Below are 22,580 nucleotides of genomic sequence, written 5' to 3'. Positions count from 1 at the left end.
GGAAAGAAGTGTCTCCATAACATCAAAGTGCAAAGTGAAGCAGCAAGTACTGATGTAGAAGCTGCAGCAAGTTCTCCTGAAAGTCTAGATAAGATAATTAATAAAAGTGGCTACACTAAGTAACAGATTTTCAATGTAGATGAAGCAGCCTTCTGCTTTATAGCTAGAGGCAAAAAGTCAATGCCTGACTTCTGAGCTGCAAAGGACAGGCTGACTCTCTTGTTTGGGGCTAATGCAGCTGGTGACTTTACATTGAAACCAATGCTCATTTACCATTTTGAAATCTACCATTTTGAAAAATGGCCCTTAGGAATTATGCTAAATCTACCCTGCCTGTGCTCTATGAATGGAACAGAAAAGCTTGGATGCAGCACATCTGTTGGCAACATGGTTTACTGAATGTTTTAAGCCCATGATTGAGACCTATTGCTCAGAAAAAAAGATTCCTTTCAAAATATTACTGCTCATTGACAAGGCACCTAGTTACCCAAGAGCTTTGATGGAGATGTACAAAGAGATTAATGATGTTTTCATGCCTGCTAACACAACATCCATTCTGCAGCCCATGGATCAAGGAGTCATTTCAACTTTCAAGTCTTATTATTTAAGAAATACATTTAGTAAGGCTATAGATAGGAATTCCTCTGATGGATCTGGGCAAAGTCAATTAAAAACCTTCTGGAAAGGATTCACCATTCTAGATTCCATGAAGAACATTCATGATTCATGGGAAGAGGTCAAAATATCAACATTAACAGGAGTTTGAAAGAAGTTGATTCTGACCCTCATGGGTGACTTTGAGGGGTTCAAGACTTCAGTGGAGAAAGTCACTGCAGATGTGGTGGAAACAGCAAGAGAACTAGAATTAGAAGTGGAGCCTGAAGATGGAACTGAATTATTGCATCTCATGATAAAACTTGAACAGATGAGGAGTTGCTTCTTATGGCTGAGCAAAGAAAGTGGTTTCTTGAGATGGAATCTACTCCTGGTGAAGATGCTTTGAAGCTTGCTGAAATGACAACAAAGGATTTAGAATAACTTTAGTTGAGGGTTTGAGAGGTTTGACTCCAATTTTGAAAGAAGTTCTGCTGTGGGTCAAATGCTATCAAACAGCACTGCATGCTATAGAGAAATCATTCATGAAAGGAAGAGTCAATTGATGTGGCAAACTTCACTGCTGTCTTGTTTTAAGAAACTGCCGCAGCCTCCCCAACCTTCAGCAGCCACCGCCCTGATCAGTCAGCAGCATCAACATCCAGGCAAGACCCTCCACCAGCAAAAAGATTAGGACTCACTGAAGGCTCAGGTGATGGTTAACATTTTTTAGCAATAAAGTATTTTTAGTTAAGTGGGTTTTTGTTTGTTTGCTTTAGAGATAATGCTATTGCACACTTAACTGTAGCTGTAGCACTGACAGATCTTAAATTTTCACACTTCATTTGTTGCCTAAAATATATTGCTAAATCCTCCCTTTGTTTAGAGTATAGGGTAAACATGACTTTTATACACACTGGGAAACCAAAAAATTCGCATGACTCGCCTTATTTGGTATTCGCTTCATTGTGGTTGTCTGGAACTGAACCAGCAATATCTCCGAGGTATGTCAGTACTATATTTTCTCAGTATACCTGAGGGTCATACATGTAATTGTGCTACAAATAGCCTTGAAACAAATGAAATTGGCTGCTTTAGTGACTGCCCTTGACACTGGCACTGTCTTGGGGGAGTGCAGTTGCCAAAGACAAATGTGTGTAAAGCTGGATCTCAGGTCTGCTGATGAAGTGTCCCATGGCAAGAGGCTTAGTAGATAAGTTCTCCACTTTTTAAAGAAGGGAAAGTAATGGCTGCCAAAAGTCCATCAGTCATATTGTAATTTGAAGCCAAAGTGTTCCTTCATTCATTCATGCCTAGGAGCTCTGTTTAAGCAAAACAGTATAGAGAGGCTTTTGAGATAAAACAGGCTCACCTGCTTATCATCTCCATCAGTTCCTCCCCTGAGCCACTACCATGGAGGTCCTGAAACATTATAGGAATTGACAGTTCTGCAGAGCATTGATGAGGATTGCTTTTAGAAATGCTGGAATGTGATTTATGTTAATTACATGAATAGGAATTTAATTGAAAAAAGGGCTTTAGCCATAGAATCACTGACTAGGGTGGCAAGTCATCTTGTAGAGCACCATTTAACTGAGAGCATCATTTAACCAGAGAGGTTAAAGTACTACTTGGCAGCCACAGAACTATATAGAGCCAGACTTGGGGCAAGAACTCCTACCCCATTCCAAATTCCAGAGTGTTCTTTCTGTGCATATTGTCAGAGCAGATAATTAAATGTAAGAAATCAACTCTGCAAAATACTGATTAAATTAGAGTTGGATTTATATTTGTTTCCACCAGCATCTGCCAAGTCTTCGTGCAGTGCTAAGAATTTCAGCATCCAAGAGCTTCTTAGTGGGAAATATTGCAGAGCAACTATCTAAATTACTTGAGGTCAGCAAGCCGTTGTTAAATATTAAAATCTGTTTTGGTGATTTAGCTGTAGCATTGACAAATCTTAAATTCCCACACTCAATTTTTTGCCTCTTAAATGTATTGCTAAATCTTCCCTTTGTTTAAGTTTCCTAGCTGATAAGCCTATTCCCAATTCAGCACTCTGGATGCTGTGTTGTTTGATCTTCTAATACTTTGTATCGACTTACAAAATCAATAGAGACTTAGTTGGTATTTTATGACATATCTGTTCTTTCAGATGCTATGTGGGCCAAAAAATACATCCAGGGAACATACTTTCCTCATATGCATTTTCCTTATGGTATATTCTGCTATGCTATCCACTCAGTTTTATTTCAGTACCTAATTTGTATGAAGCAGTGATAGAGGAGAAAGAAAATCTATGAAAAATTGAATTTCCTAATATTTGTCCATGGCCTTATTTTTCAAGTTGATGGCACAACAAAAGAGAATTTTAGGAAGTAATTGTGGAACATACATATGATGACACTTTTGCCCAGAAGTGTTCAATACAATATGTCAGCTTAGCAGTTAATTGTTCTTTTATTGTCTCACCTGTGTTAGTCCAACCTCCTTGGCGAGAGTGGCTGCATGGTTTAGTGGAAAGAAAAGAGACATTGCAATCAATCATAGTTTAAATATCAGCTCTGCTATTTGCCCTGCCAGCTATGTGACCTGCATAAAGTTAATTAAACTCTTGGATCCATATTTCCATATTTTTAGAATTGGGTGTTATACTTGCCTCATAAGGTGCTATGAAGATTCGTATAAAGACATGTAACATAAGTACCTAGTACAGTGTTTGTCTGGTCCACAGACGTTCAAAAAACAGTAGTCATTTGTTTTGATTTGGATTTTCCAGAAGCAGTCAAGGATTGGAGCATAAGTAGTACCTTTGGAAGCTGGTCCCAGGGAGGCCAACAGAGAATACCTTATAAAGCAAGTTATCACTGAGGGTAACTACAGCTTACTTCCACTGGGTAACTAGGAGTGTTAGTGAAGAATACACCTCTCAGAGTTATCCCATATGAAGGACAAGAGAGCTGGATGTTTACACATTAATTTTTATCGCTTGTTGATTGAGGGATGCTGATATGGGTATTAATTTTTCAAAGCTTCTGATTTGCTATGTGAGTGGGCAGAATAGAAAGGCCACAGGCAAAGAGATGAAAGTGCTAGCACTTGGAAATCAGGTAGCATGCACATGGATGAGACACCCGAAGAACCACCTTACCCAACTTTTGTTAACTATGATTACATTTCCTTATTGAAGACCTTTTTTGTTTTCCTAGATCCCTATACCATGGTGGGCAGAAGCTACTTCATACCAGCTCATGAGAGTGTCAGCTTTTCAGAAATGTTGTAAGCCGATTTGTAAACTATTGGTACCTTGAAATTAGCTTGATGGGAATACCATACCATTGAAATAGATCTATCCGGATCCATTTTTCTTCAGAAACAATTTTAGCAGCACACCACTGTTCCCATCCCTTTTCTCCCAGTAGATGGAGAATAGGAATTACATGCATAGGCTTGGGAATCAGATAAATCTGAGGTCAAATCTGAGCTCTGACATATTTTAGCTGTGAAGTCATGGGAAAGTGTCCTAACTTCTCTGAGCCTCAGTGTCCTTGTCTGTAAAATGGGGATATCTATAACTTGTACAGCTGTGATGAAGATTAAATACAGTAACACGTTGTATGTAAGATGCATTGTGGAATAAGGACTTTATTATTGGAATTAAACCTTACACAAATGTAGGAGGAGCTGTGAAAGGAAAATTCCACAAGGGGAAGTTGGAAGTCACAGAAAAGTCACTAACCAGCCTTCCTGAAGCACCGTCAAGAATGGACAGGTCAGAGTTTGTGTGGGAATCCATGAATGCTGGCATACACAGTTGCCAAAGAGTGACTGTCAAAGGAGCTGGAGAAAGAAAGTTGTTTCTCTGTGTAGTTGCCATCTCGGGGGAACAAGAACCAAGCGTCCAGATGAGAGAAGAAGAGAGTGAGGCCAAGCTCACTGCTGCATGTCTGCAACTACCCATCATTGTACACGACCTCAAAGAATATCAGAGAGGCTGGGGTGTTTCTTCACTTCTGCCAGAGTGCAGAGCCAAGAGCCACAAAGAATAACGGGTTAGGAAACCATCCCAGAGGGCAGAATCAGATCACATTCAATATATGCAATATACGCCTTGCTAGATTTCAGAACTGCTATGGGTCAGTGCCTGGCCCTGGGCCTTTCATTCTTTCCTGGGTGTGTCTGTGGCAGTTATCCTGTTCTTCTCACTATTTGTGCATGGTGTCTGATAACTTATGTTTTAGTTTATGGGTCCCTGGATCAAGAGCAGCTGCAGTTTAACAGCCTTGTCTGTCTGTAGACTTGATACAACTCATGAGATCCCAGAGTTGAAGTCTGTTTCTATAATGAGATAAGATTTGGGTTGGTCCTGGGATGGAAATGAGCGTATTTTGTAGATGGGAGGAATATGAATAATTTGTGGTCAAGGGGTAGACTCTGATGGGTTGCAAAGATGGCTTCAAATTCCTTTCTTCCGAGAATGCATACACTTGGCAATGTGATGTTGCCTTCTGTCACCAAGAGGTGAGCTTTTTCCTGTATCTTTGAGTACAATTTTCCTCGTGACTTGCTTTCCCCAACAGAGTGTGTCAAAAATAACAAAAGAAAAAAAAAGTTGTGTGACATCCAATCTGAGATCTCAAGAAGCTTGTCAGCTTTTTCCTTCACTGTTTTCAGACCTGCCATCACCTTCTGAGGAAGACCCAACAAATCTCTTGGATAATGAAAGCCCACAGGGAGAGAGAGGTCCAGCTAGCTCAGTCTTCCCAGCTCTGAACTCGGCTCCAAGCCAACATACAAGTTGCTGCAGGTGTGTGAGTTAGCACAGGGAAGACCAGAAAAACTACCCAGACCCAGCCAAGCCACAGGATCACAGGAAATAATACATCCTTGTTGACTTAATCCACTAAGTTTTTGGGTCATTTGTTACACAACTATAGATAACTTACACACCCTCCCAATAAATTATTTTTCTGCTTAACTTAACCAGAGTGGGTTTTAGTTGTTTGTATCTTCACAGGGTTGTTGTGTAGGATAAATGTGCTGCTGTTTGTAAAGGACTTATCAAAACCTGGCACATAGAAGGGCTGAATAAATAGTAGCTATTATTATGTGAAATAAGGTCTAAATACTTATGAGAGGTGTAGTGTGGACAGCCCTTAGAGGATCCAATAGACTTATAGAAGGGGATACATAAACATCAAACAGTCTGTGTGCCACTGAATCACAGTTCTCTCAAATTCAAAATGAGGACATTTCCCAAATTATCTGTAAGTGCTTTTCAAGCTCTAAGATCCCATGATCCTACACAAAATTGGCCAAAAACCCACCATGGCACATATTCTAGATGGCTCTAAACTCATGCCTCATTGGGTCTCAGCTGTAGACTAGCCCAGGCCAATGCCTTTATGGTCTTTTATGCAGTGTTCTGTGAGTGCCTCACTTATCAACATAAGAGTAGCAATGAGATGTGTGGGCATCCCCCAGAGCTGCCACGTTTGCCATTTCAGGGGCACCATCTATAATGTAGTTTATGTGACTGTGTTGGCTCCCAGGTAGGTTAAAATTTTGGAATATTTGCTCTGATTATATATGGAGGTGAGGCTGATTCTGTGTAGCATAAAGGATGAGGAGAAAGATGCTGGTGGTTGCCTCACCCTCTTCTCTACTGAGCAATTCATCTCTGAACCCAAATTTGCATACCCCATTTAGCAATGCATTTGCCCTGCAAGTAAGAGTCCTCCCTCCTTAGAAGGCAGTTTAGACTATCTATTTTCACTTAAAGATGCTTCTTGGAGAGGTCTTATTGCCATCCCAAGCAGCTTCTCAGTATATTCTTTCCAGTCTCATGTAATACACTCCATAAAGAGGTTTTGGTAAGTGATGTTCTCTGCATTTGAGGGTGGCCACGTGTGAATGTCATAGCACGTGTGTTGAAATACTGAGCTGAGAGTAATTGCCCACTACTGACCTAGAAGATGACCTTCCAAAAGCCTAGGCTAGGAGGCAGTACCCTGGGCACAAATGAGCATCACATCAGAGTTAATCAATGGATCATGCAAATGAGGTACCCATTTATAGCATGTATATAAGTTTTCACTTAAATTGCAGGTTAAGTGGAATCATTTAAAATCCTGCAGTCAACACTTGAGCAAATTGGTTTTAAAACTATATATTACATTGCAGCACATTGCAATTTAATACATAGTTCCCAGATAATTGCTTATTGCTTTAGGAGTATAAAATATGTGTCCAAATAGTTTAGAGTGGTTGATAAGACATGAGAAACAATATCTCTTTATTCACCTTTTTTTGGAAAAAGGTAGAATATAGTCATTATAAACATGATGTCCGAACTCAGGCTGCCTGGCTTTGAATTCTGGCTCTGTCACTTATAATTCTCTTCATCTCTCTGGCCTCAGTTTTCCTATCTGTAAAATTGAGTTAATGAAGATAATTATTATCAGAATTAAATGAAGTAACACATATAAGGTACCTAGCTCAGTACCTGATCCATTGCAAGTATCCAATAAATGTTAGCTATTGTTATTTTCTAAATGCAATTATATTTTTGTTCCCTTTCTGCCATACTACTACTAGAAAAGCTACTAGAAAAGGTAAAATCACACAGGTGGCTGGAATTGTATTTCTTTTTGGCAGGGCTGTTCTAGACTCTTTTTTGCTAAGACAGTGCTCTACCCACTGGCCACAAACATCCTGACTTGTACATAAGTGGAATATTTTTAAAAAGAGAAAAAATGCAGTATTTATTTTTTGACAGTAACTGGATGACCTCTAAGTTTTGGAGAACAATAAAAATAGGTGGGAAACTCTGAAGGTACAGAGAATATACTTATTAAGCTGTGTGTAGTTGGCTTTAACTTTCCTTAGTTGGGAATTTCTACAGAAGTCAAGTTGTTCAGAATATTAGTTACGGTTCTCTGTTTTCACAGAACACAGAATGACTCTTGCTCACTAGAAGGGGGAGTTGACTGGAAGGATTTGGGAGAACTCACAGAATTGGAGAGAGAACTAAATAATGAGGCCTTGGAAAAGACAGGAACCAAGGCAACTCTGGAGATCTGGAATACTTGAGACTTGGAGATACCATGAAAGGGGAACACCTTAACTGACAGTGCTTCCGAGACTGTGTTCTGGGGGGAAGAGTGGTTCCAGTTGGGATGCCGATTAGGCCAAAAATTCCCCAAGCAAACAAGCAAACTCAAAATGGACGTTCTCCCTACTCAGCCTCAAATTTCAGAAAACACAGGAGTCACTGATAAAGCAACAAGTCAAATGAAATGTTTCACAACTATATGTAGGCAAGAAACTAGATGAAGAGTCAGAGAGGGTACAGAGCCAAGATGGCAGAGGGGGAAGTGCCAGCAGAAATGGTGACCCTGGGGGGCAGTGGCCAGTGAAGGAGGGGGCAGACGTGGTGAGAGCAGCTCCTGGGGAGCACGGTGCTGATAAGCCAGATGAAAGGACATCATCCATAGCCAGGTTCTCCAGCCCGGGCTGAAATTTACTATATGCGTATGCCAATCCAGTTTTCTCATAGAGCCTGGCTGCATTCAAGTCCCTGTAAGCTGAAGTAGTACCCATCAGTTCATAAGGTGTAGAGGGGGGATGATGGCTGGGGGTGATTTCACGGGCTGGCCATCAATATGACAAGCTAAGACTTACAATACCAGCATGTAGATCTTGTCAAGTAATGTTTACTCAAGCCATAGGAGTAGATGTCTCGGGGAATCCTACTCTCCTGAAAACATCAGAAGGTTACCCAATTTCTGGCCTGGTGCCCAGTGAAAGGAAAACATTTTTGAAATTAAAAATAAATAAATAGGGTATATGGTGACCATGCACTTATTGGCCATTGGCAGGGCACTGACAACTATATTAAGGAACTGTTTCAGAGACTCCCTTCTAAGAAGCTTGTCCTCTCAGAGAATGGATGGTGTTGATGGACCCAGCTCTTTTGTTAAAGGGCATGCCTTGGCGCTTCCACAGAATCGGAGTCCTTTGACTGACATCCCAGATGCTAACACAACAGGGTCTCATAAAATAAAACCCAGGGTAATGAGAACATGTCACCAAAATGTTCTGTGTTCATCCATGCTTTGCAAGAGAGGAGCTGATGTATGGATACACAAAATTACCTTTTCCTATCTTATTCTTTCACCTTTCATCCAAAGATCATTTTAGAACATAGACTTACTGGAAGATAGAAAACTATACTATCCATGTACAGTTGCTGGGCTCATTAGAAAGACACGGGATTCCTGACAAGTTTGCAGTAATAATATTGTAGGTGAGACGTCAAAATAAATATAACCCCCCATCCTGTCTATTATCTAGTCCGTGTCCTCCCTCTCCCTGGCCTGGATTATTGCCATCATGTCTCCCCAACTTGAACTCTTGATTTCCCACCTAAACTCGACACTGGTACCCACTTCATCTTTCTAAAGCACTCTTCTTATCAGAAGTTCTCAATGGCTCCCTATTGCCTACCAAGTAACATACACATTCCTCAGTCTCCAGTGAGGTTCCTGCAAGATCAGTGCCCATGTCACCTCTCAGCAGTCAGTCACTTCTCCCATTTACAGACCCTGCCCCTTGGACAAACAGAAGTACTTAAGGTTTCCTGGACACACACACACGCATTTTTTTGCCTAGTTCAGTTTCCTTTTTGGTTATGAATGTCCTTGCCATAATCTTTGTTTCTACCCCATCATAACCAATTTCTACAAATCAGTCAAAAATCTTGATTCTCCATCCCCACCTTACCACACATTGACCCAACTGCCCTTTTCCAGTGGTCCCCGTATCAGCATAAGGCCCTGTCATCTAAGAGTCTTTTGTTTTCTTGACCCCCTGCACCCACCTCATCAGCAAGTCCTCTAGGCTTTACCACCAAAATTTTCCAGATTGCAATGCTTTTCCTACATCTTCTGGATCAAAGCCACCATTCTCTGTTGCCCGGACTTCTATAGTAGCCTCCTAAGTAATCTCCCTGTTTCCACATCTGCCCTCAGACAGTCTATCCTCTACAAGGTACCAGAGAAATCTGTTAGAAATGTAAACCAGATCATGTTACTCCTTTGTTTAAAACCTTTAAGTGGCTTCCTGTTGCTTTTAGAATAAAACACCTTACCTAACCTGCTCCCCGTCTGTCTTTCCAAAGCTCACTCTATTCCTCCTTCCCCTTGTCCTCACACTGGACTACACTGATGTCTTTCTATTCCTTTAAAAGGACAATTTATAGATTATTTGCATTTTTTGTTCCTTTCTGGACTATTCTCTTTTCATGTCTTTTTACATCTGGAACCTTCTCCTCATTTGCATCTCAATTCAAATGTTTCTTCTTCAGAAATACTTTCCCCTGATCAGATCTGAAATACCTCCTTATCTTCATCCTATCAAGTCATTCAGGTAATTTCCTTTAGAGCATTTATTAGAGTCTGCAGTTATTTTAATTATTTATCTGTTTGCCTTTTTATTAACTATCTCTCCCATCCATCCCAAGTCAATGTAAATTTGTGTCTTCTTGTTCATGGCTCGGCTTCCAATGCCTCACACAGTGTTCTGAACATAACAGGTGCTAAGTAAGTATTTGCTGAATGGTTGAATGAAGGACCATCTTAAATATCATCTAAGAGGACTTTCTGCTTCTCACAGTCAGAAGCCCTCCTCTGGAATTTCAGTGTGTGTTTTGTCTGACCTCAAGTATCACGCTTTATACCTTCTGGATGGGATTCTAGGTATTCATAAACGTGTCTAATTTTCCTTATTGGACTTTGAGGTCACTGTCTGTGTGTCTGATCCATCTTTGAGTCTCCCACAGTGCCTACCCCAGTGTCTTATGCATAGCAGGTATTCAGTAAATATTTTGGGAAGTATAAATGAAAGAAGTATTAACTCACTGTGTATTTCAACTAAAGAGAGTTTAACCCCAAAAATGAGACTGAGTGATTTAAATTTTCTTTTTTTTTTGCCTTTGGGTGCCCTTCTCTAGCTGACTAAAGTTGTGAGCATAGTTTTGCCATTTTCTCCTGTGACTTCATATTTGGGGGCTGTACTGTGGACATCGTTTGGTCTCTAAGTCAGGTCTATGATTCTACCAATCACAGAGCTAGATTCAGACACTCAGTCCCTGTACTTGTTGCTACTAACCACACCTTCAGAGCTTCTGTGGCCACTGCTTTGTATTATTGTTATTTCTTAATATTTGTTTATTTCCTATAGTCTTCTTCCTTGGAGACTGCTCGTAGTTACCCTGGCATTGGCGTGTTGTTTCTAAGACAACAAAAATGACTTAAAATGGATGTGAAATTCAAAAGGGATGCAAACAATATATAAGTCTTACAGGACCAGGTACATTGACTAAATTAGGTGTCCACTTTTTTGAGCTTAGAAGAGACACCTGACTTGGAAAACTCCAGAACAGAGGAATGTCTCTTCAACTTTTGTTCAGCTCTATTTTTCTTCTCCCTGGCCCCCTGGATATTGTCTTTCAAGACTTTTAGCAACTTGACAGCAGAGATTCTGTGTTTTTTAATTTCTGTATTCCCAGACACCAGGCTGGTGCTTGGTACACAGTAGGCCCTTATTAATTTATTAATTAATACTATCCTCTTTTCCCAGGTTTTGCTTCTCATTCCTATCTTGGACTGGCCTACTGGGCTCTCCAGGTCCTGACCCTCAGCTCTCCCTGGGGCCCCAATATCTTTGGCACAAGTTTTCTGAAGAGTTCCTTGGCCTCCCCACCAGATGCCTGGATTCACTTTTGATCCATTGTTCCTCTTTCCATCCTTTGGAAGCAAGAGTTATTTTCCTAGTGCTGTTTTGCTCTTAACAATTAAAGAATCTCATATTGGAAGCTTGGCTCTTATTGGCAGACCTTCTGACAAAGACCTAAGGCTATTGATTCTAAACTTTACCTGGGCCAGCAGTGTAACGTGGGTGCTAGAAGAGAGTTCATGTAGACTTAGCCACAGTAAAGGTCCCCATTCACCGTGTCCTGTACTCTACTCCTGGCAGTTGGCTCTGCAGCTTGCACGTATGGCCACATTCAACCCTCCCAATGACTCAGTGCAATAGGCATGGCCATTTTCTCTGTTGGCCAGATAAGAAATCTGGATCACATGGAAGTTAAGTGACATGGGTACGATCACAGCAACACGGTTAGAATTGGGGCCAGGATCTGCCTGGTTTCAAAGCTTAAGCTTTGGAATCAACTAGGATGCTAATAGAAGCCTTACTAATGGAATCATGATGACCAAAGAAGGGGAAATACCAATTCACTGTATTTTGAGTTGGTGAGACCACACCTGGGGTATGCCTCATTTTGTAAGATAGAAATAAACTGACCCAGACTAACAACCATGGTCTCTCAGATCCATGGAAGAAACTGGAACAGTTTTAACTGGCAAAATAAGAGATTTAGATGAGAGTTGATAAAGGTCTTCACGTGTTTGGATTAGAGTCCCATGGAAGAGAAATTAGACTCGCTTTGTCTACCCATCTAGTGTAAAAGCCTGAAGAAATGACACAAATGCATATTGAGTCACTGTAGGAGAAGCTTTGTGACCACTCCCAGCTGTTTGTCCTGGACTTGCTACTTTAAGATGAGGTTTTAAAATTATAACTTTGTGATGAGGTTTTAAAATTATTATTATTATTTCTTACTGCAGATATTTAAAGAGAAGACAGGTCTTCCAATTCAGAAGTCTTCTCTGATACCTCAACTTCTCCTATAACCCTAAGCCTTAACCCTAACTGTCTACATTGCTTACATTCAAAACATTTTATTGGTATCCTTCTCATGGCACTTGACACCCTTTATCTTCTATTGCATTATTCAAACTCTGAGGCTCTCAATTACCGAGGACAGGAACTGAGTCTAATTCATCTTGCTGTCATTACTAACTCCCTAACACTGCCTTGCAAACTGTAGATGCCTATAGAGCAGTATCTCATTGCTCCTTTGTAGAACTTCAATATATTATATTATTTACCCCAGTTTCACTACTTACCAGCTCTGTGACCCTGGGCAAGCCAATTAAACCCTCTGTGTCTCAGCTTCCTCAACTATAAAACTGAGTAACTAACTGGAAATTTTGTGACAATTAAATTTGCTAAATCTATAAAATTTTTAGAACAGAGCCTACCCCACGTGTCTTTTATTCTTGTCAATTTTTAGCACCTAACTCCCCAAAGAGACTTTGAGATCCTTAAGGAGATGATCCAATTCCTGTCTTTAGCCCCCACCTACTGTGTGGCACATGGTAGGTGAATAACACATGTTTGTTGAAATGAAAACATAATTATTAAAGGATAAGAGGGAAGCCAGGCAAACGAAGATGTTAAGATTCTGGAAGCATCTTAGAGGTCAACCAGAACAGTGGTTCCTAAACCCACCTGCAATGTTAGTATATTTCAGTATTGTTAGTGTAAGTGAGCGTGCAGCCAGCCCAGCACTTTCCTCGGGTTATCTCCTATTTTATAGATGAGGAAACTGAAGCACAGAGAGGATGTATTATTCCAGGATCAAAGAACCTGAGAGGCTAGAACTCAGATCTCCTGTTGTATCAGCCACTGGGTTGGGGAGGGGATTTGGGGGACTGTATGAAAGGGTTAGATAAGATGACCTCCAAGATAACAATACATTCAGCCAGTCAGTCCTCAGAGAGCTGCTGAGTGCCTACGAATGCCAACGGCTGAACGGTTTTCTGGGATGTCCAGAAAATTGAGGCATGGATCCCTTCTGTAGGCGTTTACAATCTGGTGCAAGAAATAAAACATCTACACAGATAACCACGGTGCAAGGTGGAAAGTGACAAGGTGGGAAGTCTGGACAGCTGCCCACCCCATGTGGGCTGAACTGCTTGGCTGTTGCCAGAAGTTCAACTCTCTTCATACGGACAATCCCTTCCCACTGAGCCTTCGTCTTCCCATTCTTCCAGGGGGTAACTCATCAGCCACTTTAGAGTTCATTACCCTGGGCATCTGATTACTCTGAGATCTCCCTTTCTACTGTCATTGCTTACTGTCACATGTAATTTACTCCTGTTTGTTTATGTATTTAATAAATAGTCTTGACTGTCTACTACTACTAACTTACACTTACTGAGTTAGCTAATATTTCTAACATTTATTGAGTGCCCACTACACACCAGGCATTGTTTTAGGTCTTCGTCTGTATTAATTCATTTACTTCTATGTCAACGAAAGAGGCCACGACTGAATCTCTGAAACAATATTTGAAGCTGAATTTATTGTTTGTTCAGCAAGGCAGAGCTGTGCATCTCTTTAAGCAAAACAGAAGTTGAGCTTATATAGATAGGGGTTTAGAAAGTATGGAGTTGAGGAATTGGTGGAAATTCAGAAGTCGGAGTGTTTCAGGATTGACTGGCTTCCACGTTTGGAATTGTGGTTCCTGGAATGAGATTTGTTATGGACTGACTTTCAGAAGTCAAATGACTACAAAAAAGGGAAGGAGGGAAAAGAGAGAGTGGCCTTGGTGAAAAGAACGGCTCAGGGAGGAAAGTGAGAGCCTCTCACCAACTGTTTCTTTTGATAACCCAGACTGCAAACTCAGTTTTGCCTTGTTGACCCTGTTCTCCAGGTCCTTCTTGTAGCCCCTGCTGCCCCTTCTGTAGCTCATGAATGGAGTTCCATGTCTGCCCTATTCCTACCAAAGGTGTTTCCTCCTCGGTTAGGGCTGGCAACCTGCGATGGCTCCTCAGAGGAAGGGACATGATCACTGGATGGTGGAGGGAACCAGGGTCCCGGGCTTTTTAAATTTAATAGCCAACAAATGTTTATGGAACTCCTACAAACTGCCAGGCACATTCTGGGTGCTGTGGAACAGACACAAGCTCATGTTCCCATAGAGCGAAACCTCTGTTGCAGAGACAATATTTAAACAAGTAAATTAATAAGAATTGTATGTCACTGCTCTTGAGTCAAATAAAGCAGAGAAAGAAGGTGGGGGAGGGGAGTGGTGCAGTGTGAAATGGGGTCGTCGGGGACACCTCGCTGAGAAGCTGGTGTTTAAGGAAAGAGTCGAGGAAGAGTGAAGAGGAGAAAGTGGGTGAAACGTGGTGAGCTTTGAGGGCAGGAATAAGAGATGAGGTTTGAGGTCCAAGAGATAATGGGGGAGGAGTTCATTTAAAGCCTTAGAGGTCATTATTAGGACTTTGACTTTTAATTTGATGAGATAAGGGGTCATTGAATGGTTCGAATAGAGGAGTCATCATGTGATCTGCCATCTTTTCAAAGACACATAGGAGCTACTATGTTGAGAATTGTCTACACGGTACATAGGGCAGGGTGGCAGCTGGGGGTTAGTTGGAAGGCTAACCCAAGTGTTTGATGGTGATAAGGGAGGGGGCAATGAAGAGCAGACAGATTCTGGGTATATTCTTCATGGAACACTCCTCCCATTGAACAATTTCATTATTTACCGCTATCAACTCTAGCAGTTAGATGGGAGGTCCTGGGTGTTCATCCCCAGAAGATCACAGCTTGACTGACTGTTCAATCTCCAGAGGGTCTTTTCCAGTTGGGCAAATGTAGTGGGGAAAGAGGGACATGATCACATCTGGTAATAGAAATAAAACATATCTATCAAGAAAAGATGCATACTCTATACCCAATTCTATTTAGTTTTTTAAAAGTAGTATTTTCTCCTATATAATTGTTTGAATTATGGGGGATTTCTGTAATTGATGGCTGTGGAGAAACAGACAATTTTAATTTCAATTTCTCTGCTATTCTGGTTTCAAGTGGGTGTTTGACATTTTTTAGTGTGTTTGTGTGTGTGTGAGAGGGAGAGAGAGAGAGAAACTCTGAGAGGCCCACAGAGTGGTTGCTATTCCCTGGGCAATAAAAACCTGAAATCCTACTAATGAGGTTAGAAAAAAATCGAACTTTTTCTGTGTGCTTAATAATAGCACTGCCCACTTACATAACCAGGGTTCCCTGAATAATTGTCCTCTTTTCCAATTTATTTTTAGGACCTAAAATTTGGGGGGAGGAAAGTGCCTTTAGGTGTAGAGCATTTCCATCCAAAAGCTCAACTCCAGGGCTTCACCATTTGTCCTAAACCATGTTAAATACATCTTTTCAAGTGAGAGATCAGTGAAAGTGTAGGATGGAACTAAAATTCATCGTGGGAGCTCTGGATGGTTTACCCTTGGGTGTGAGGATAAAAAATCGATCCTTTGCTACAGATTCTATCTTTCTCAAATTGGGGAATCTTCTTGTGACATTTTTATCTGTCTTCGTGGACACCATTTGAGTTTTCCAGTCATAGAATTAAAGGGTTTAGAAAACCACGGAATTATACCAAACATTTAACTGTGAGGAGAAGATGGACTCCAGGGCATAATAACTGTTAATACTGTTAGAACCCTCAGTAAGTATAAAAATGTTTGAAATACATACAGACCATCAGCATATTTAAGGTGTATTTACAAAGAATAATTGAGGTGCTGTGCTAGCTGAGGCGCTGAAAAATACTTTTAAAAATTGTTTCTGTAAATTTCCACAACTCAGTGAACATGTACATTATAAGGAGGAAAGAGATAGTGATTAGAAAAAGAGAACACAATCGAGTCAGAGCTTGAGGCAGATATTGGTTGAATATCTGGATTAAGTTGCCAGAATTATTTTGGAGGAGGGCTATTTTGGGTAAGCAGTAACCTTTATTCTCAGATATAGATTTCCATGTTGACTTTTAACCTTTAGTCACTGAGTGGCAACTGTCCAGTCCTGAAAATGTCCTGCTCCATCCTTCTGCCTAAATTGCAAGTTTGAAAAGTTTAAAGGTGTTAAATACGGGTTTACAGGAATTGTGACACTGCTCACGTTCTTTTCTCCTTCTCCCAGTAGGAAATGGCCAAGTGGGTTTAACAAGGGGTTTCATAGACAAAGCAGAGGGGCATTTAATCACAGGCTTAAAATGTAAAATTAAGAGAAAAGGCACGTTGACATTACTTCTTCTTCTTTAGGAATGACTTATGAAAAGGAAATGTATGGTCATCCTTAAATTACAAGAGAGTGTGTGCCCATGAAATAGACATGGGCTTGTGTTTACAAAGATCTTTTTGTACATGTGTCTGAAAGATGTTTGTATGAGTGAGTAAAATGGGTTGAATTTATGTTGCTTGAGCTCCTCCATGCTCCCTGATGCTAAACAAGATGCTGCAGGAATGGAAAATGGAACTTTCTTTCTTTAACTCTGTCATGCCATTGGGCACCATAAGAAGCTGTCAGCTTCAATGCCTCAAATGTATTAAAAGAAGATATGCCCTTTGAAGGTAGGACAGTGAGCCATTTCCCCTGTGTTTTGTTCTGTGCTCGAATTAGATTATCTCTCAAACACGGTTTGATTGTGTGCTTCCAGGAGATATCGATCCACAAGAGATGGTTTCCAGCAGGAAGAACACTGTTTTCGTGGATGGAGTCATACTGAATGGCCCCACAACAGATGCAAGAGCAGGAGAAAAATTTGTCGAAGAGGCCTGTAGACTAATAATGGAAGAGGTGGTTTTGAAGGCTACAGACATCAATGAGAAGGTAAATATAAAAACCTATAAGGAACCCTAAGAATGGGAAAGATAGGTTTTAACCAAACCTGGATGGCTAGATGTAAGGGAAATGGGAATCATGCTTTCATTTCCTCTATACCTTTGTTTCAAGGGGATGCCCAGATACCAAAGTTTGTATCTACTCCCCACCCCATCCCCGCCTCCAGACCCCCACCCAGTCTCTGTTTTCCTGGGAGGGTTGACTTTTACTTTGCCACCCAGCATGTGTCAGGAAATTGGCTGAGACCCAGAGTTTAACCAGGTAAGGCTGTGAAGCACAGGATGAAGCTTTCTGCCCCAGATAACAATATAGATTATAAACCACCCAATGATCTGATTTCTACACTCTCCAAGGCACACTCTGCTTTCCATTTTCTTGTGCATATTCTTTATGTTACTAGGGAAAACCAAGCAGAAGTTAGAAAAAGTGTGAAAAGTTTAAAAATTTATCTGAGGGTCTTTACCAGAACCTTGTCTGAGCTCAGACTAGAAATCGTGGGTTGTTAAGTCTGACTTCTGACTGGTACCAATGACTGGTTCTAGGTTTCAAATTCAGACTCAAATTCAGATGCAAATTGATATTGGAATTACCACTAATAACATCTATTCTTAACAGTACTTACTACGTGCCAGGTGATATTCTAAGAACTATTCCATATGTATTTGTGTATTTAATCCATGTGTTTGTGTATTTAATCATTAAAGACCCCTAAGATGCAGGTACTATTTATTAACTCCATTTTAGAGACGAGGGAAAAAATGTGGCACAAGAGGTCAAGTACGTTGCCCCAAAGCACATGCTAGCAAGTCTCAGAGCTGGTACTAAACTCCAGGCAGGCTGGCTTCAGAGTTTGTGCTTTTAATGATTCCTCCATACGTTTCTTAAAATCTCAAAATTAACCTCTATCACATTGATCACCTTTCATACTGGAATCAGATTATCAGGAAATGGAGGGAGAGATTTTCATTTCACTTTTATCAGGAGAAATAAATGTCATTTAAAAAAATGATTTTGAATGTGAAGTGGTATTCTGAATTTTTGGTAACGTGCATTTGGGAAAACTAATAGGAAAATAGATTGAAATGACCCATGATCTTGGAATGGTTAAATTCAAGGCAAAGTCACTGGAGGTGTTTCCTTATATGTACTTATAATTGCATATTTTCCTGTCTTCTTTGTACTCTGGGAATATTTTGGACCTGCTTTACTTTGGAGTAAACTACTCCCCTGGAACTTTTTTTATATCGGCCTTTATTCAGTCATTAAATATTAACTGAGTGTTAGCTAAGGGTAAAGCATTACATTTGGGCCTGGGGGGTATAAAGAAAAGTAAGATAAAGGCTCAGCTTTGAACAGAATTTTAATCTCATTGGGAGAACAAGTTTTTGTTGGGATAGAGAACAGGGGGTCCCAATAAGAACGTGATAAATGCTGTGTGATTTGGGCAGACTTTGGGGATTTCACTGAGGAGTGGGCACCTTGAACTTTGATGCAGAGTCTGAAGGTGAAGTAAGGTTTTGATGGACAGAGAGAAGTCAGCACAGGTGTGTTGAAGAAAGCGGGAGGTAAATGATAGAGAGTTGTAATAGGATAAGGTATTTAATACACTAAGAGGACCCTTCACCTAGAAAGAAGGGCTCATACAGGGCACTAATGGGAGGTAGGATGAGAAGGGTATGCTTGAGATCCTAAGTTGTCAATTAAGCAACCCCAAGCCCACTGCAATATAGTAGACGTGCATCCATATGAAGCTGGATTGAAAGTTATGTTGAGGTTGGGAGAGGGAGGTGAGGATTTTATGCTGCTGACTTAGCCTACTTGGTCAGAGATTCAACAAGTCCCCTTTCAATGGTGACCTGAGGATAGGATGGGTCCCCACACTTAGATGATTATTACTAGTGCCCTCTTTGATAGACACTTTTTCTCAGCCACTTTTTTTGTTTGTTTGTAATTGAACTGTAATTTACATTCAGTCAAATGTATTCCTTTTGGTGTGCAGTTCTATGAGTTTTGACAAGTCATGTAACCATGAACAGAATTAAGATACAGATTAAGATCCATCACCCCCCCATATTTCCCCGTGCCCCTCCACAGTCAACCTCTCCCCTCACCTCTAGCCCCTGGCAATCACTGATCTGTGGTTTGTTGTTGTTTTTTTTTGTCCTTGTGGTTTTTGCCTTTTCCGAAGGTAAGGTAGATGGAATCATATCCCAAGTAGCCTTTGGAGTCTTGCTATTTTCTCTCAGCGAAATGTGCTGGAGATTCGTCCACGTTACGTGAATCCATAGTCCTTCCTTTTGATGGGCTCAGTCCATTTGATTTACTTCTGCCCATTATGGTTCTAAGCTGAGAGTTTGATTTCATACCTCTCGCACGACTTGGTATTTCCTCCTCCTTTCTGCAGTCTCCCACATCCTGGTCTTTACTCCCTGGAGGCCCCCCTGTCTCTCTCCTCCCCTCCACAGCGAAACTTTTTAAAGATTGTCAACACTGCCCCCCTCCCTCTACTTCCTCACCTCCTACATCCTCACTTCACGCAATCTGGCCTCCACTCCCACCTCCCTCAGTCAAATGCTCTTGCCAAGAACACCTCCTTGTTCATAAATCCCAGGAGCACTTCTCAGGCTTTGTCTAAGTTGGCTTCTCAGCAGGATTTGACAGTGATGACCATCTTCTCCTTAAAACATTCTTTTTCCTTGTTTTAGTAGCAGCAGGATTTGCCAGTGATGACCGTCTCCTCCTTCTTCCTTGTTTTAGTAGCAGCAGGATTTGACAGTGATGACCGTCTCCTCCTTCAAGCATCCTTCTTCCTTTGTTTAGTAGCACAAAACTCTTCTGGGATTCTCCCTGCCTCCCTGGCTTGTCCTCCACTTCACAACTGAGCTCCTCTCCCTTTGCCCATTTCTTACGCGTTGGCGCCGCCCAGGTGAGACCCTGCGCCTTCCCCTCTTACTGTAGGTTCCCCCTGAGCTGTGTCACCTGTGTCATATTATAATGGATGCCTGGAACTCTGTTCCTGATCTTTTACAAGAGCTTCAGACCAACTGCTACACCCCTTTTGGGTGTCCTGAAGGTGCCTTGGACTAAATATGCCCCAAAATCGTCATCCCCACCCCACCCCATCCACCATCAACCCGTGTGCAAGCTGGAAACCTCAGGATGGCCTTTGGCTCATTGCTCTCCCTCATCCTTAATGTGATACTGCTTTCCGAGTTCTAATGATGGTGCATTTTCAAAATCTCCATATATGCTTCATTCCTAAAGCAGCTAGCCTCATCCAGACTACTACCTTCTCTTGCCTGGTTTATTAGAGTAACCTCTTAGTTCCAATTTTATTTGGAATCTCCATATAGCAACCAAAGCTATTGTCTAAAACACAAATATGATCATATAATCCCCCTGTCCAAAACATAACAGTTTTTTTAGAGCCATGTTCAAACTCTGTAACATGCCACACAAAACCTGTCACAATCTGAGCCTTGTTTATCTCTTCATTCATTCATTCATTCATTCATTCATTCAACACATCTTTGTTGATAACCTCTTGTTATGGCAGGCTCTGTTAGTTACTAGGGATCGGTGAGCAAACTGACTGACATGTCTGCTCTCATGGAGATTGTGTAGGATATCATAAATGAATTACACAGGACGCTGGAAGGTGACAGGTGCTATGGAAAAAGGAAGAGAAGAAACAGTTGGGGGGAATTGCTAGACATGGGGTAATGTGCAGCCTGGGATTTTAAATAAGGACTCAGGATTGCTGTCATTGAGAAAGTGACATTTGAGAAGGGTTTTGGATGAAGTGAGGAAGTTAGTGATGAGGATATTGGGGGGGCATCAGGCTGAGGGCAAAGACCCAAAGGTGGGAATGTTCCTGGTCTTTTAAGAAACAGAAAGGAGGCCAGGTTGCCGGGGCAGAGTCAGCTGGGAGGAAAGCAGTGCCACCAGGGAAGGCGGTTGTACAGGATCGTTTTAGGTCATTATAAGGACTTAGGCTTTTACTTTGAAAGAATGAGGAGCCATCAGAGGTGTTAGAGCAGAGGGGTGACCGTGGCTCATATACAAGAGGAGCATTCTGGATTCTGGCTGCCTGGCTGAGAGTAGATTGTACGGGGCCAGGGGACAAGCAGAGAGACAAGTTAGGAGTTATGCCGGGAGCCGAGCTTCACTTCTCCCTCCCTCCCCCAGGCTCTGTGTTCAAGCCACACCCAACGGACTTCACTCTTCAGAAGGGCTGTGGGTGCCCTTATATCTCAGCTTTGCTTGTGCTGTTCCTCCCACCTAGAAGGCCCCTTGCATGACCCCATCCCTTAATCTTTGCTTGGTTCACCCCACTCTTATTTTATGTCACAACTTAGATGTCAGTTCCTCCAGGACATCTTCCCAAATGTAAGATGGGGTCCCTCCTATGTTCCAGCAACATCTGCTTTACCATCATAGCTCTGGTCACAGGGAACTATGTTTGCAGGTTAAATCTCTCTCTCTCCCACTTGTCTGGAAGCTTCGCAAGGGTAGGGGCCACGCTTCCGACATCCTCTCCACACCTGGCTCTAGCGGGTGCCCAGTTAACCGTGCCTTTGCCACATCTCCAGGTCTGTGAGTGGCGGCCCCCTGAACAGCTGAAACAGCTTCTCGACTTGGAGCTAAGGGACACAGGAGAGCCACACCAGCGGCTGTTGGAACTCTGCCAGGACGTCATACGCTACAGCGTCAAGACCAGTAAGAACTTCACTGACTCCCTTGATCCGTGCCTCTAACACGTTCTTCCATTTTCTTAAGCCTGTATTTACCTCATAGTAAAGGCAACTAGGGCGCTGTTTATGGGATGAGAAAGCTGGATCAAAAATAGTGGTTCTGATGTTTTGACAATGGTCCATATGTCTAATCCGTAAAATAGATTTGTCAAGGCCAAAGATAGGTTGATAGAAAAACTGATGGTGTTAGTGGTCATATGTAAATATTATCTGCTCTTCAGCAATCCTCATCCTCCTGATAAGTAGCAGTATCATGACTGCTACTTATCATTTCTTTTGTTGGTCCAAACTGATAAACAGTATTTTGATTTTAGAAGTTGTTAAGGGATTTTAAATCCTGATTGCCCAGAATATGGCCCCCCAAAATGTTCAAGAGGGTGTCTTTACTATAAACAGGGATAGATTTATTTGTAAAGTACTCTTGGCAGTTGGCAAGTACCAAATTATTTGATCAAATCTAGCAGGATCAAAAGATAAAAACCTTTCGGAAGGTATAAGAAAATGAATGCATGGTGAGTTTTTGCTCTGATAGTTTCACAATAATGCTGAACCACTGTGATCTTTTGTAAATGCAGTAACATGATCTTTGTCTTGTGCTTAAGTCCTATTCCAACTGACTGTTAATATCCTATATACCCA

General features: G+C 41.4%; 1 protein-coding gene across 2 annotated transcripts in view; it reads left to right on the top strand.

Moving 5' to 3' along the window:
* The window catches only part of GADL1 (glutamate decarboxylase like 1), a 187,627-nt gene that overhangs the window by 19,302 nt on the left and 145,745 nt on the right, over positions 1-22,580 (top strand). For both annotated transcript variants that reach the window (XM_059937567.1, XM_059937569.1), the window contains exons 2-3: positions 17,003-17,175; positions 21,780-21,906. In XM_059937567.1, coding sequence (XP_059793550.1) covers positions 17,003-17,175; positions 21,780-21,906 — 300 coding nt within the window. The remainder of the gene's footprint in view (positions 1-17,002; positions 17,176-21,779; positions 21,907-22,580) is intronic.

The sequence above is a fragment of the Balaenoptera ricei genome, chromosome 11, assembly GCF_028023285.1.
Source record: "Balaenoptera ricei isolate mBalRic1 chromosome 11, mBalRic1.hap2, whole genome shotgun sequence".
NCBI lineage: Eukaryota > Metazoa > Chordata > Mammalia > Artiodactyla > Balaenopteridae > Balaenoptera > Balaenoptera ricei.
Note: the sequence above shows the minus strand (reverse complement) of the source record. Positions and strands in the feature narration are given on the sequence as shown.